Below are 16031 nucleotides of genomic sequence, written 5' to 3'. Positions count from 1 at the left end.
TATTCTTCAACATTCCTTAAAATTTCCAAATCTTTGTGATTGAATAAGCCTGTGCGGTAAATTGTGGCGAATCTACGGTGCCGCCTGGACAACTCCTATCTTAGTTGATACGGCGACGTAGAATACGCTGTACTGTCCGTATAAACTTCCCAAAAAAACTCACATCCAAATTTGTCCCTACTAAAATCCTAATGAAATGTCATTCTCACTCTCATCCTCAAACACAAAGCAATTGCTTCATATATGAGACAATTTGAATAGCCTATTTAAAAATTAAAGACTTGTCGAGTGAGTCCTCATAAGCCACATTCTCATATCTATTCAGTAAAATTAAAACTCTTCTTCCTTCTAGTCACATTGTTAAGCAAACGAGTCATAAATAACAAAATCGAAAGGCATTAAAAAAGACATACAAAAAATATATATGTATATATATAGAATGAGAGAATGAGAGGAACATCAGTGGCAGAAGCACTAGCAACAAAAAAAAAATGTTCATTGTACACCATCCAATGTATTAAATGGCTAATGGAACATGAAGATGAACTGGCAATGTTCATACATAATATGAAGCAACAGCAGTTTGAGAAAGGAATGAGAAAAGACATCAATGATACTAACTCAATTAGCCTTCTGACCTGCCATATAGAATACATGCTTCATTCTACTACTTCTTCCTTATTTTTCGTCCATATTCTTTTGCAATATTATCATCATCAAATATTCACGCTTTTAATAAATTTATTGGACTGTCACATTGAGCTTCTGACTCTATTTCTGGAAATGTATGTGAATGTTGGACGTTTCAGCTTATTTTTTTTTGTTGCTGCTGCTTGTTTGACGTATAAGGAATAAAAATATTGCTATGAGAAAATGAATTGTTACAGATACATACATCAGAATAGAATGGAGAACATAATGGTCAATGGTCATAGATGATATGAGGAACTACATACATATATGAAGATGTGGGATGATATTGAAGTGTTTATGAGCAAATGCTGGAAATAATTGAGTTTATTGAGGGTTAAAAATTAATGGGAAGTTGATTTGCATTTTGTTTTGATGGAGTTGGGATTGTAAATTAGAGACATCTGAAATGTGGCTTTATAATAGCATCAAGCATTAAATTTATTGCATTTTTAAAGCAGTATCTTAGTGAAGACTAAAATTCATAAACAAATTCAAAATTATCTGTCCAGATTAGTGGTGGACAATCTAAGTGGCGCGACATATTAGTATGACGTAAAGAACTTTTGGAAATGCCCTGAACCTCATGCCGTGTACTGCTTTGAACGAGGCTTAACACTAAAGAGAATTGACCTCCAAACTCCCTGAACCTAAAGAATATGCCCCTAAGACATAGACCTGAATTGGCAGGACTCCATTTTCGAGACGTCTGTTAGAATGTAATTATTCCGAAACTTTGTCCACTCTTACCTAGACATTGCTCTTAATTAGGAATGTTTGAATTACCAAAATACATACCCTGAAGTCACACAGCGTAGAAAGAAAGTAAAAAATGCAAAACCAATGCAACATTTTACCGAATCTGACTGCAGACCCAAGTCACATCAGTCTAGAGATAGATTTTTGCAATTATTGCACTGAGTGCCTTCAAGGATAGCGGATAGTCTTAGATTAACAGATATTTTGAACACAGAAAGTAAAAACTCTTTAAAATTCACTACTAGCTAATGAAAGCCGTTCAAACTTTCTAACTGAAAATTGCTTAACTTCCTTGGCAAAGGCGCACGGGGGCCTTTGCCGCATTTAACTGCTTAGATTTCAAATGATAATACAAGCAAAAGATCGAGGAGAAGCCAGAAAAGTTCCTGGATTGGATTTGTTGATAAGACCGCTAGAGTTCTTAATATCCCAAACTGACAGGAGTTATCAAAAAATAGAGCTGTGTGCAGAAGTTCTCTAAACGCAATAATGGTCCCAAATGCGTCTCAGCCAAGAAAGTAGAAATAAGTCCTACAAGCAATATTCCTAAAACCACCATACATCTCAAAACGATGATGCATATGAATCATTAGAGGAACATTTTGTAATATTCACAAAAATCATGACAGTCTACTACTTTCGAAAAATCCTAACCTCAAAATTCATACTACATTCATCCACAAGTCATTTCCATTAAGACAACTTGATATTACATTAAAATCCGTAAAAATTTATTCCATTTTCATCAAAATGAATAACGATTGCAACTGAAAAAAAAGAGGAAATCATCTATCCAATTCCATGCTGTCTCTCATTTCTCTATGTTACTTGTCATTCTATATTTCTCAATTTTCATTTCATGCAAATCTACTCTAAAGATTCAAATTTAAAATAATTTCAACTCTCACATTCATCTGTTCCTCATCTTTCTCTAAAAAAAAAAAATATATCCGTATTTTTTGACAAATACAAAAATAAAGTTAGTAAAGTTTGCAATGTGCTCATTCAGCAGTAGCGGCAGATGACAGATAGCAATGAACAATCTACATGAAAGAGGAATAAAAAAAAATTTTTTTTTTCAATTAAAACATTTTGCGGTTGTTCCTCAATTCCTCTACTTTTATTTTTCCACATTGAATTGCTTACTCTTTCCTCTATTCAGGATGAACTTTGAAGAGGACATACTTTCAATCTATTGCTGAACTTTATCTGATGCTACCCATCCACATCTGTCATTTTATATCGCATGTCTTTTGCTACTGCTGCTGTAGCTGAATTGTGGATTGAAAATAGATGAATTGAATAAATTTTTATTGAACTCTTGCACTTTCGATGATTTAATTACTTCCTTCCACAGTCATTCCTTCCGCATATATTTTAGTGTAGGTGGGGGATGGGGATTGAAGCTGAATTAATGAACTAAGTTGGAATTAAGTTAGCAAGTGTAAGGTTGTGAGCATTGGGACGAATTTTAGTCATATCGACAGCATTATTCGTAATTATTGGTGAATTCAGGTTTAGGTAGGAATAAAACGCATGTCTTCACAGACAAGAAGGTACAGACTTCCAAATGTAACTTACTGCTCTCACATGGAAGTCCTACTAATGCACAATGACTAGCAAAATCGAAAATTAGATGAATTACACAGTGATTCTGATGAAAAACTTTAGAAATTAGCTAATGGATGTCCAAATGTAATCCATAAATATTTGATCAAGACATAAGTTAAGAAATTAGAATAGACAGTGATAGACACTGAATCAGACAGACATTCAGAAGTCGGAGATATAAAGTTAAGATTCACAACCCCAACTATCCATCCAGATGTACATCTCTTATTCCATTTCTTATGAATTTCATCAAATTTCCTTCATTTAATATCTTTGAATTTCAAATGAATTCATTACAGTAAGAACACAAAGGAAACAGACATGATTTACTTGATTGATTCACAAAAAATGTCAGATTTTTGTTGCTATTTTTATGTAGCAGTCTCAATCACTGCGGCAAATGACGGAACTTTAATTTTTCACATCACATTTTTATCATCCATTCATTTTTCACTGTTTACACTGTATGCAGTATATACTGTCCCTATCTAAGTGAATTGAGTTTGGTTCTACTCGCTTACGCTATCTTATCTCTCAACTCACACAATATATATTGCCTTCCATTTCCTTTCATTCTCACTTATTCTCCATGTCTTTCATTTTCCCTCGATACATATTACAATGTTTTAGATCACTTCTCATTATATATTGTTTTTACATTCACTGGATATACTTTTTTTTGTGTACATCTACTTTTTTTTCTTGGTGATTAGTGTTTAAGATGTTGGGATTTGTGGTGAGTTGTTGGTGTTTTGGCTGATTGTCAGTGGTACACAGTGAATGATTATAAACTGCTATTTTGATGAAATTTTGGGTACGTTTCAGGTCAGCAGCCAGTTCTTAAGGCTATCTTTCAAAATATGATTCGAAAGCCCTAGACAAATGGGAAAATCGACATCAAATGGCAAAAATCGATTTGAAGTCGTCAAGACGTGAATATAAATTCACACAGCTCTAAGATCACAGTTCTAGATCACAGTAACTTCAGCTTTTCTCCTTGTGAAGGTTCGCATCGTATTACAAAAACCAGAGCTTGATGTCGACTCGGATTTTATACGACAAACTAAACTTCGAGCTTGCTTCGAGCTCTGTTTTATTCTGTAACGTAATGTGAAGTGAAGTGAACGGTCCCTTATGATGAGGGGATTAGGACAGTCGAAGTCATACTCCGAAGCTAACCAAATTTCTGGTACATTTCTTCCCGGGATATCCCCTGTTACCACTTGGATTGGACAAAAATACTAGTTTATTGCAAGTTATTTTCCAGTTTATGTTTAGTTCTAACGTATTTTTTTAATGCATCTAAATGCATCGCTGGTGACTGAGATCTGTGTCGGTACTTGAAAGATACAATAAAAACCTATCCAAACAACCCTGTCTGAAGGGTAGAAGCCTCACAATCAGGACAGAAATATTAAGATTTACAACCTTTCATCTCCGAACTCAACTTGTTCAAAAAAGCAACAAAATGTTAACAGGCCTCCTATTATTCTTAAATATTCCAAAAATTACAGCTACCTGACCATTTCACAACCCTGAAATTCGCCACAACACCCAACAATCAACAACTTTCCACTTGTCTAATCAATTTCATTCCTTTTTTCTAAACCAATTCTCTATATTTATGCCAAGCTAAGGAGAATAAATATAAAGGAATGAGAAGTAAAATGAATGTCTGAAGACTTAAAGAACATTAAAAGTGCTATAAAAGTAATCTTTTTTACAATCGGCCTCAACGCACACGCACTTACTCACACACATATAGCCAAAAAGAATAAAGCAGTAAGAAGATGCGCTTACATAAAAAACGATAAAATGCCTTCACATTCCTTTTATGAGTCTCACGTAACATAAACAGAATGCTCGCAAAAAAATAACAAAAAATCTACAATATCAATAGCAACAGCAGTGTAAGCATGATAGGATATATTAAAGGCACTTCTTATATATTTTTTTCTGTCTGGTTTACTGGCGAAAATTAATTTTAATTAAAAACCAATGTTTGTGTTTTGGAGGAAGAAACAAAAAAAAAAATAACAGCAATTGAAGGAAGATTGAGGCATAAAATTCTAGGCTGTGAAATGAATGTAAATGTATTTCGGACAATGTTGCAGTTATTGGGATGTTTTAGGATATTGAAAATTAATTTTAGGAAGTAGATTAGAAATTGTAGTTTAGTGGATCAAGAGCTTTGATTCCTCTGAATCCTGAGCCATACCATCACTGTAGCTACTTAAATTTCATCATAATCTTCCAAAATTTTCCACAAAAATCCAATTCATCCTACACTCGATAACTTCTGAAGCTCCTCAAAAAAACATCCAACCGTCTCAAACTGACCATGAAACCATAAGCCATGAAGAGCCCACATATACCGAGAAATTCATGCACACAAAAAATTTAATTAACACCAAAGCCAAAGAAATAATAATAGAACAAGAAAAAAAAAAATCTTCACGTCTTCCATTCAACTTTAATATCGCATCGCAATAACGTCTAAAGGAACTAGAAGGGAAATTGACTTTTGTGCGTGAATTACATCATGAGGATTCTTCTTATTGCTTTTTTGCTTTTTTTGTTGTACCACGATTATTTTCTGAATTATTTTTCTTTATATTCGCACTGGTTCGTCAAGAAGGTTCGACTTAAATCCGTCACTTGAGTCAGGTCTACCTGATGATGGATTTTGGATCGATTAGCCGTCTTTTCATATAAGGATGATTCTATGCTAGGGAAATTTGCAACTAATAATCGTTTAGCGAGTGAGAATGCGCCAAAACTCTGAATTCAGTAGAGCTGCGGTGTATAGCGGGACCAAAACCACTCCTTTGATGTCATTACTGCCTATAGCCTACAATAGAATACTGTGAGCCGAGTTTCCACTACTCTATGAATCGAAAAAACTGAAAAATTTAGGATTTGCCAAAAAACTGCAGGAATACGCAGGTCTGAAGTTTCTTTTATTCTAGATGTGCATCTAGATGCGCAGGTCTGCAGTTTTTTGCATCTATGCAAGCCTGCGCATCTAATTTTGGCAAACCCTAGAAAAAAAACTTCTATCGAGTAGCGAACCAATGATCGAAGGGTCAATATTACAATAATTAAGTGTCATACCAATGAGTCCTAATGTCATATCATCGGCATTTGACCCTAGCAGACAAAAATCATACTCTTAAGAGTACCACAAGCTAAAAGCAACGGTCACTAACATGCTCATCAAGCATATTTCAAGTGATCGAGCTCTTCAGAGCATGACCTTTGCCTGCTAAGGATATTTAGTCAAATAATACACAAATTCACTCTAATTCATAAACAAACATTTAAAATTCTACAGCCACGGTGTGAATATACCCACATCAACTCAAACCCCATAAATTAGTGATTTTTTTATCAAAGTAGATCAATGCGATAGACGAGGAAGTGAAAGAAAAGAAGCAGAAGCAGAAAAAAATATGATTTTAGAATAAATTATGCGAAATTTTTTATGTGATGCCTATCAAAAGTACTTTGAAAATTTATGGATGGCACTTTATGACTCTTCATGGTATTCTTTTCATCTCGGTCGGTATGTTCTTAGACTATTGGCTGTGGAATTTGTTTCCATGGTGATTGGTGTGATTTTTGTGGATTTTTATGCTCTTTAAAATTTTTTATTAAGGCTTTTTAGGAATTTATTTTGTGGATTTTTGAGATTTGAGTTGGGATTTTTGTGAAATGGTTGGCAATTCGATGCTGCTATGGGTAAATGAATGTCCAGGTCATATCCAATGTCACCTAAAATGTCTTCATCTCTTTAAACAAAAAGTTCCATCAAAAACTCTTTAAAGTGATCGAACAACTCAATGTTTTTCAATTTTACCAATATACTTCAATCTCGTTTCCGTTTCTATCTATTCAGTGCTTACATTGTGTCATCATCAAAATTCCCTAAGGCGGTATTGAATCGATTGTGTGAGAATTTTTCCATCCTCGTTTATTTTATTTTGCTTGATATGAAGAAATTTATATTTTTTTTTGGTAACATTAAACCACGAAATTCTTTTCCTTTATTTCTCCATTTTTTTTTTGTCGGTGAAGGAAATCAATATTACTTCTTATGCTATGTCATGAAATAAAAGGAAAGACAATTTTTTGTCACACACGCAAAAAAAGATGTAGACAAACAAAACATTGATGGGAAAATATACATAAATAAATATTTCAAGTGATTTCTGTCTTGGTGAACGACTTCATTTTTTGGAAAGTTTAGACTGAATTGAGGTTTAAGTTATTGGAATTTAAGGGATTGGGTATCAAATTATTTAATATCAAGTCTCAAATTAAGAAAGTCTCAAATTAAAGAATTAGACGTGTAAAAGGTAAGATACGGTCATAAACCGCAGATCTGCAGTTTTGGGTCATACATTATAGTTCGTTTAAAATTGCACGCCTGGAATTTTCCTCTAAAATTCTGCATTTTCGGACGAACTCCTGCAAAAAAGACTTATTTGACTTAGTATCCCGAATATCAAGGAATTCTTGAAGTTGATCCGATATTGAGAAAGCACAATAACTATAGCACTTACACATATTCAGGAGATGTTGAGGGGTCAATCAGGAATCCAATTATGTTCGGGTTTTCGAGTCAAAAATCCAAAAACCCTCAATTTTTGCGTTTGATACAACAATATGTTAAATCCCGTCCATCCCATCTAGCTTCGACCCTGCTAGGCCACAAGAACTAGCTGTATTAAGCGTAAATTAAGTGTTAAATCACCCAAGTCAAGATCAAAAATGACCTTACGTCCTTCGCTGGACATGCAGATTAGTTATGGTCCATGACCTTCCTAAGAAGTCACCTAGAACTAGATCTATCGCAGGCTACCGTTTGCCATAATTCCAAAATTTCAAATGCAATACTATCTCCATCGACAGCTTTTTTTCATGAGCTACCATAAAACCTCCCAAAATATTCAAATATTTGCCAAGATTGCTCATATTCCATTTTTCCCGCCAAAAATCCTAACAAATCCATCAACATGTCGCCAATTCAAAACACAATATCTACTTTAGAGATTCTCTGATTGTTTCACATATCAATGTCAAAAAAGAAGAAAACTCATACACAAAAGTATCATGAGGGAATGAGATAGAAAATACCGACACAAAAGATTCACGCGAATTTCATCACACAACGATGATACACAAGAAAAAAAAAATATTTAAACTGGTTTGTTATCTGTCGTCGCTGGCTCGTGTTGTTTGATGCACTAAACAAGATGAGCGAGAAACAGTTGAAAAAAGCAAAAATCTTGCCATGTCACTTTAAATTCACACATATTTTTTTTAGAGGGCATGACAAGTGTTTTGACTTTGAACTTCAAATGACATGAGGTGTGAGCTTTTGAAATCATAATAAAGTTGACATGATTTTAGGGAAATTTTTGAGGATTTTTGGTATTCAATGAAGAGTTAGTGAAATTGGTTTGATGTATTATCCAATTGATATGGTTCACTTCAATAGAAATAAAGAGTAGGAAATCAAAGATTCTGGCATCACAGCGTGCATATTTTGCGATTAGACATCTATTAACGTCAAGGAAAACCCCGAAATTATGTCGGAAGCTTCATGATGAAGAAAAGAAGGAAGATAGTTTTTACAGATGGACATGACTCTGGCATGAGGTCAGTTTCATCAATTCTGGCTTTTTACCATGATCATGCTGGCCTGAGAACACTCCATATTCTTCACTTTTTTGAATGTCTTATTACTCTTATCTGTTCAGACCTTGAGATCCATAGCCTCTATAACATAGACCTACTGTTTACAGTGGAATCCGAACCATTACTTTGACGACCTTACTGCCTGTATCTTATAAATTGAGCCGCGTTTACATATGAACCGAAGGACTAAAGCATTCCTCCACCGAGTCACTTAAACTTACACTTCTACGTTTCATAGGTGTGACAAATTAAGACATATCGATTAATTAAGTATCACGAGCAGTGTATTTAGGGGGATCAGGGGGAATGGTGGTGAATCTTCAATTTTCTATGGACTTTAATGAAGAAAAACACAAGACTCATTTCAAAATTTCAGTCATTAAAGCGTCTTAACCACAAGGAGTGAAGGCGTCCTGACGGTTATGTAACAGCTGATTCAAATGCTGGCGTCAAATGAAATTTGCCACATTGGAATGATTTGATAGAAGCATAACGCGAAAAAATTTATGGAATCGATTAAAATCTGGCACTATGTCAGATCAAACATCCGGCTTGGTCCCGGATTACTGATCGACAAACTGACTTGTGCAATATATTTAGGTTTCATTTCAATTCTTTAAGATTCTTTTATTTTATAACGACCACATTTATTTCTAAACTTAATAATCACCTCCTATAATGTGACATTAAGCCACAATGCAATACAATAACTCAATGCACTCAGTGCTTTTAAATAGGTTGATAAAAGTCCATTAAAATCATGAAAGAAAAGAGAATTTTGCACAATAAATAGAAATATTCTTACCTGTAATCAGTACAATATCTCCAGCAGTTTCCCCTGACATTTTTCCTCTTAGTCAAATTGAATATTTCACTTATTTCACAGCAATTTCAATTTATATTTGTTGTATAAATTTCTTTTATTTTGTTTTCGTCTTCACAACAACGAGAACAAAAATGTTTCCTGTAAATTGAGCTTTATGTTATGATTTTTACTCGGCAGAAATCACTGGATGCTTACAAAGCACTTTTACATGAATATTTTTTCTTAACAACTGTGAAATAAAAATGAGAATAAAGGAAGAAAAAAAATATTTCAAGCTTTACAAATTGCTTTCTATTTTCTGTCACCACAAAAAAAAAGAGAAAATTCTTTCCGAATAAATTTCAATAAACACACAAAGCAACTGAATGAAATTGGATTTTATTATTATATATATTATATATTTTTTTATTCAATCTCATTTTTTTACTGGATGTTAGTTGACATCAAATGGATTTCTGACTGTTGTGGATTTAGCGATTCGAGCGACACAGATGAAAAAGGCTCTGCCTTTTGACTACTTTGAGGGTTTCTCACCCTAACTGGCAAAAACATGCTTTCATGGTACAGAAACCGCTTCGATGCCTAAAAGCGGTTACTTCGCCTGTTAGGATCGTGAACACATTTAATAACACATTTATTGACAGTATACTGATTAGACAGTGTCGATCTGAGTCGATTTTGAGCTCTAATTAACACCAAATGGTAGACATCCCTATCAGACAATGAACATATTCATCTAAAAGAGTGTGCTCTAGAGCATATTCAGGAGGAAGACGTTTTTGTAGTCAAACCCACCCTTCCCATTTCTTGAAATTTGGGGAAGCTAGAGTCTAACTTCGAAGCTGACCCTGACATCACTAAAGGATAGAGTAAGAGAATATCCAAACCACTTTAACTGAAGATAAGTAGCCCCACATTCAGACTAGGAATGGTTAGGTTTACAACCGACCATTTCCGAAATCAACTTGTACAAAGAAATCAACATAAAGCAAAAAGAACTGCACTTTCAGTTTTGGGACGAGATTTTCATTTTGCTAAGATTTTTCGAGACAAAAATCCCAAAATCTCCACGGATGCTCAGGTATAGTGTACTCATCCTAACAGGCAAAGATCATGCTCTCAAGTGCTTGCTCACCTTAAATATACTAGATGAGTATGCTGGTAAACATTTCTCTTAGCTTATTCTGCTCTTGAGAGTACGTCCTTTGACTGTTAGGATCAAGTGGAACATGCCCATGGAAGGGATTTTCAGGAGTCATGATGCCATGATGTCCTTTGGATGACTCAATTTTTATGCAAAATGAATGCTCAAAAACTCAAAATCTTTCAATTTCACTTAAGTATCCAAATACCCTTCCATCAGCAATGTTACAAACAGCAAAGTATGCAATAAATCATAATAATTATTGTAAATTTAATTAAAATTATTGAATTAAAAAAATAACGCAAATGAGAGCATAAAAATAATTAATTTTATTGGCTGATTGTTGCAAGTAAAAAAAAGTGAGCATAAAAAATGATTAATTTTCAATTCCAATAAAGCGCTGTACCTGCAAAAATGCTCAACAATAATTAAATCAATTAATTTTAAAACACAATTTTGTATTTCAATTATGGTAAAAAAATTGTTTTGTGGCTGATTATCTTAAAGTGGCACTTAAGCACCTTATCATTAAACATTCACATGCTATTCAGTCACATACATGGCATGTTATTTATGATGTCGAAGGGAAAAAATGGAAAATTTCCATAAATTTGTAATAAAAAATTACTTGCCACACTCATATTTATGCTAAATATTAAGTTTGAGTTCATTCCATTGACTTTGCACGTTGTTAAAATAAATTGGATGTTATTTTACTATTAATAAAAAATATTATTATTAAAATGTGATTCGTCCACATTTAAAGGGTGCACAAGAAACAGCTTTGTTTCTGCTTTGTACAGCAATTTAATAATATGAGGTTGTGCATGATGTTGGCAGTAAGAGCGCATTTTCTGAGTATTTAATGAAAATTTTGAAATATTTTGTGAGATCATTCTGGTAACTACGCAATTATTTAGTCGATATCCACCTAACTAAGCAATATTTGCCATAATCTAGTTTAATTTAACCTAATTGATCTGTCTTGTAAAGCAGACGATGAAGAATTGGAGAATATCCGATACCAGGCTAACGCGACTCTAATCTCAGGCCAGATTTGATGATATTCAACCTCAGGGTAATGTAGAGTCGGTCTGGGGCAAGATTTTCAGCCATTTCTACGCCATGTGCCTTTTGGGTGATTTCAGCTAATACAAGCTTCCAATCAACTAACCTCAAAACTTGATCCCTACTTTAACATAAGCCCGAATAGCACAAATCAGCTAATCTATCAAAAATCAGGTCGGAGTAACTTTGACTTGGTGACATATTCAGTTTTTATTTGGTGCCATATCAGAATAGTGCCGGCCTGATGCTGGTATCAAAACCGGAGTTACCCCGGTTTAGGGCTAGTGCCGTTCCAGATTCTCATCGGCCAGGTGCCGATGCAATCTCAGATTCTCATCCGCCTGGTGTCTATACATTGCCATAGTCACTCCAGCCTGGAACCAGTACCATGCCAGAGCAATGTCGGTGTGGTACTGAATTTTGAACCGATCAACAGTCTTGTACTATTCAAGAATAGTCAACCACACTTAGCACAAGCCAGGGTACAAGTTTTCCTGAATATGCAAGCAACAACAGTAGCTTATGCCTCCAATAAATAAAAAAAAATTGCAATTAATCATGAAACAAAAAACTTTTTTTTTGTTGTTGTATGTTTCCAACAAGCAGCACAGCAAAAAAGTTCACAGAACGAAAAAGTGTGAGAGAGAGTTGAGTTGTCACTGAATACAGCAAATTTTAATGGCATAAATAAAATAAGTGTGAGCTACAACATATTTTTTTTGTGCTAACAAATGCTTTTTATTTCTTTTACTCCGTGTGTCGTATGCTATGTGTGTGTATTATTGCTTCGTGCTTCTCACATTCTGTTAATTCCAAGTGAAATTTATTATTGAATTAATTTTTTAAATATTGCAATTTTTTTCACTTTTTCTGAAGTTTTCAGATTTACTCGTTTTGGTGGTATAAATATACAGTTTGGGGGTAAAGTTTTAATAATTTTTGGAGCTGATAATTTGAGACAGTTATGGACATAATGTCGTAAATTGCGAAATTTTGGGCATTTTAGAGTGAATTTGAGATTCATTTGGAAAGTTACTGAATAGTGATCGTATAGAGATCTATATAAGGAGCGTGATATACGCAAGCCGAGTGAGCATGGCTCAGACCTAACCCTGACATGATCTACATAAGCAGCGTGATCTGCACATAAAATACTAAACCGACTCTGCATGCACAAAGAGCATGATCTACACAAGTCGAGCTAGCAAAGCTCAGACCTGAGACTAATGTGATATTCATAAGTAGAATGATCAAAAAACAAGTCGAGTGAGCAAGACTCAGAGCCACATACATAAGGAGCATGATCTACGATACGAGCAGAAATTAAGCGTTCGTGTGCAGCTCAGAAAGGTTCGCATAGTTGATGTTAATCTAGAAAGAATTCTTCGAATTTCTTGGAATCTTAATCTCTGCCTCACTCTGTGCGACTTAAATTAGGATGAGCTAAATGGCTTCCATACAGATTACAAACGAACCTCAATCTCTAATGGCTTCGAAACCTTGTGTCTCCCAGATCCTCATCACCATTAAAAAATGCGCCTTACATCACCCAAAAATTTAATTATCCACTTTCATAATTTTTTTCCTGTGTGTGCAGCAACATAAAAACATTATTATGATTATGAAGCAGCAGCAGCAGCAGTAGAAGCAGCACAGAGAAGCAGTAAAATTTTTTGCGTGATTTATTGCCCAGAAAACTCCACTCATAATAACTTTATTTTCTCAATAAATATTCCTCTATTTTTTTACACATGGAAGCATTAAAAGATAATTCGCTGCCATTGCATGAGCTTGATGTTCTTCTACTACTGCTTGTGCAAAACTCCCTCATAGAGATAACTCACTAAAGCACTGGAAAATTATTAAGTTTATTATGCGGAAAATGAACTAAGAACTTTCTTATGCTGCTTATTCATCTTCCTTCTTCTGTCTCTTCATTTTCCATTGCACTTTATGTGCGAATAAATTTCTTCAAATGCTTTTATATCCAAATGTGTGTCTGTGTGTGTGTGTTGAAATAAATAATATTTCCATAATATTCAGGATCTCTTGAAACGGATGAATTGGTTTAAGATATATAGCGTATTTCCTCGTCATGTCGTCTAGTTCCTCACGAAAAAAAAAACTTTAGACTCTTATTATTTCACACTTTATAACTTTAGAGTTTGTGGATAAAATATGGGAATCAATGGATATGAGATGGAAGTTTTTGGAAGAAAAGTTAGAAAATGTTGGAAAATTTGTAAGTTTTGAATTGAAAAATTGTGCAATTAATTTTTACAAAATGGTTTAAATTGTTCAAAATTGAACGGTACACCAGGAAAGCACATGGCTAAGGAATGGCCGAAGTTCCAGCTCCAGACTGACTTGACGCTGATTTGAGGTCGGATTCATTCGAATTTGATATGAATTCAGAGTCACGTTGGCTTGGAGTCAAAGCTACGCTGATTTGGGGCTTGATATTCGAATATTTCTATGACACGTGCCTTCCAGGATTGTTGACTGTATTTAATAAGATTAGAACCCAAACTAAAATGGCATAAGTCAATTAATCTATCTAAAATTAGTCAATAAACAGGAGTGATTCTAGCGTGAAGTCGGATATAAACCGGATTCAGCAATAAATCATAATCGACCCGGCCTGGGACAGAATTTTTAATCGATTAATGGAATCAAGAATGAAAGAATGTCAGCTCAACGTGCAGACAGAGATTTGGACAAATTCTAGGTGACAGAGCAAGCAACAGAGTCATGTGGAATACCTTTTGATGTCACCTAAGCTCCACATACGAACATAGTTGCAGTAAGGAAGTAAATGGAATCAAACTATCCAAGAAAGCACTAAAAATTGACCAATTCAGCTTGATGCATCTTCTTATAAGTCCAAATATGTAATTTGCAATCCAAAATTCAGGTTTAAATAATTTATTCGGAACAACTCTCTTTTCAAATGGCGCAGATTATAAAATACATTTTTTTTGGCAACATATAAAATTTTGGCAATATCTTTTTCGTGATCAAACGATGAACTTAAGTCTTCATTTCAGTGGAATATTTTAAATAAAATTAACATAACTCGTAACGTGTTTCAAAATTTCATTTTGAGTTTTCACTTATACAATCAAATTATCATAAGGCACTGAATTTTAATTTGATAAATGTCATAAATAATATGTTAAGTTACAGTTTCTTTCGTGATCACCAAAAGTTTTTAAGAAATTTTCACTTCTTTTGTTTTAAGTTTTTAAGAGAAATTTTTGAAATTTTTGAAATTTCTCAAATTTTACCAAATTTGTATTTTGAGTGCTCAAAATCAACACGAAGTTTGTATGGAGCGAAGTCAATTTGAATTGACTTTTTAATGGAAATTTGAGTCAACTTCAAACTTAAAAACTCCTATTTCAACAATATTTTTTAAACATTTGCAAGTTTTTAACAATTTTGTTTTGAAATTGAATTCATCAATTTTAACTTTGAAGATTTAAATATTTTCAAATTTTATGGTTTTTTTACTATAATGCCTAAGTTGATTTTCTCACATAAAAGAATTTCACAAATTTCACTTTTATTTTTTGTCAAATTTCACTTTCATTTTTGTCAAATGTTAATTTTTTATCAAATTTCATATTCAAATTCACATTTAAATTCATATTTTTTTTTTGAACAATTTCTTTTGACTTTTTTGGATTTTTCTTATTTTGTGTTTAATATTGCAAAATATAATATTTTTAATAAAATTCAAAAATCAATCGAAAGATCATCAAATCACCAAAATTTGCAATCCTAACAATATTTTCTAATTTATCACAAACTCATCACTACCTTAAATCAACCTTAAACTCCACAAATTACACTGCAATGAAAGCTCAACTTCAAAATATGCAGAACAATTAAAAACCGTCAATTTCCTATCAATACATCAACTATAACTTCTTGTCGCGATCGCGGAATGAAAACAACTGAATTATTTAATTTGCTGATTTAATAAAAAGACACAAAGCAGTGAGAAAGAGAAAAGAAAAAAGGTTGACAGACTGTTGTGCTTTAAAATAAATTTATATAAAATGATATTTTAAATCAAACAGTGTGCAGTTAGCTCTAAATCTTTGTGTCCATATCTGTTCATCTCCTCTCTTTTGTGTTTGTCTGTTTGCATTGAAATCTAGTTTTTCACGTTTTCAAATGAACTTGATGTGGGGTGACCACGTGAATATAGAAGAGATAACACGA

The 16031-nt window shown here is 33.6% G+C and overlaps 1 protein-coding gene across 2 annotated transcripts in view; it reads right to left on the bottom strand.

Moving 5' to 3' along the window:
- Positions 1–15698, bottom strand: part of LOC139085838 (NADPH-dependent 3-keto-steroid reductase Hsd3b4) — a 60256-nt gene extending 44558 nt beyond the window's left edge. Inside the window, exons 1-2 of one of the 2 annotated variants that reach the window (XM_070634007.1) lie at positions 15624–15698; positions 9569–9818 (exon numbers count right to left, since the gene is read on the bottom strand). In XM_070634007.1, the coding sequence (XP_070490108.1) occupies positions 9569–9608 (40 nt within the window). In that variant the 5' untranslated portion in view covers positions 9609–9818; positions 15624–15698. The remainder of the gene's footprint in view (positions 1–9568; positions 9819–15623) is intronic. The other variant, XM_070634009.1, reaches the window with a different exon arrangement.
- Between the last annotated feature and the right edge of the window lie 333 nt (positions 15699–16031).

This window comes from Chironomus tepperi, unplaced genomic scaffold, assembly GCF_022539635.2.
Source record: "Chironomus tepperi strain 1889 unplaced genomic scaffold, CSIRO-AGI_Ctep_v1 contig_84, whole genome shotgun sequence".
NCBI classification, from domain to species: Eukaryota; Metazoa; Arthropoda; class Insecta; order Diptera; family Chironomidae; genus Chironomus; species Chironomus tepperi.
Note: the sequence above shows the minus strand (reverse complement) of the source record. Positions and strands in the feature narration are given on the sequence as shown.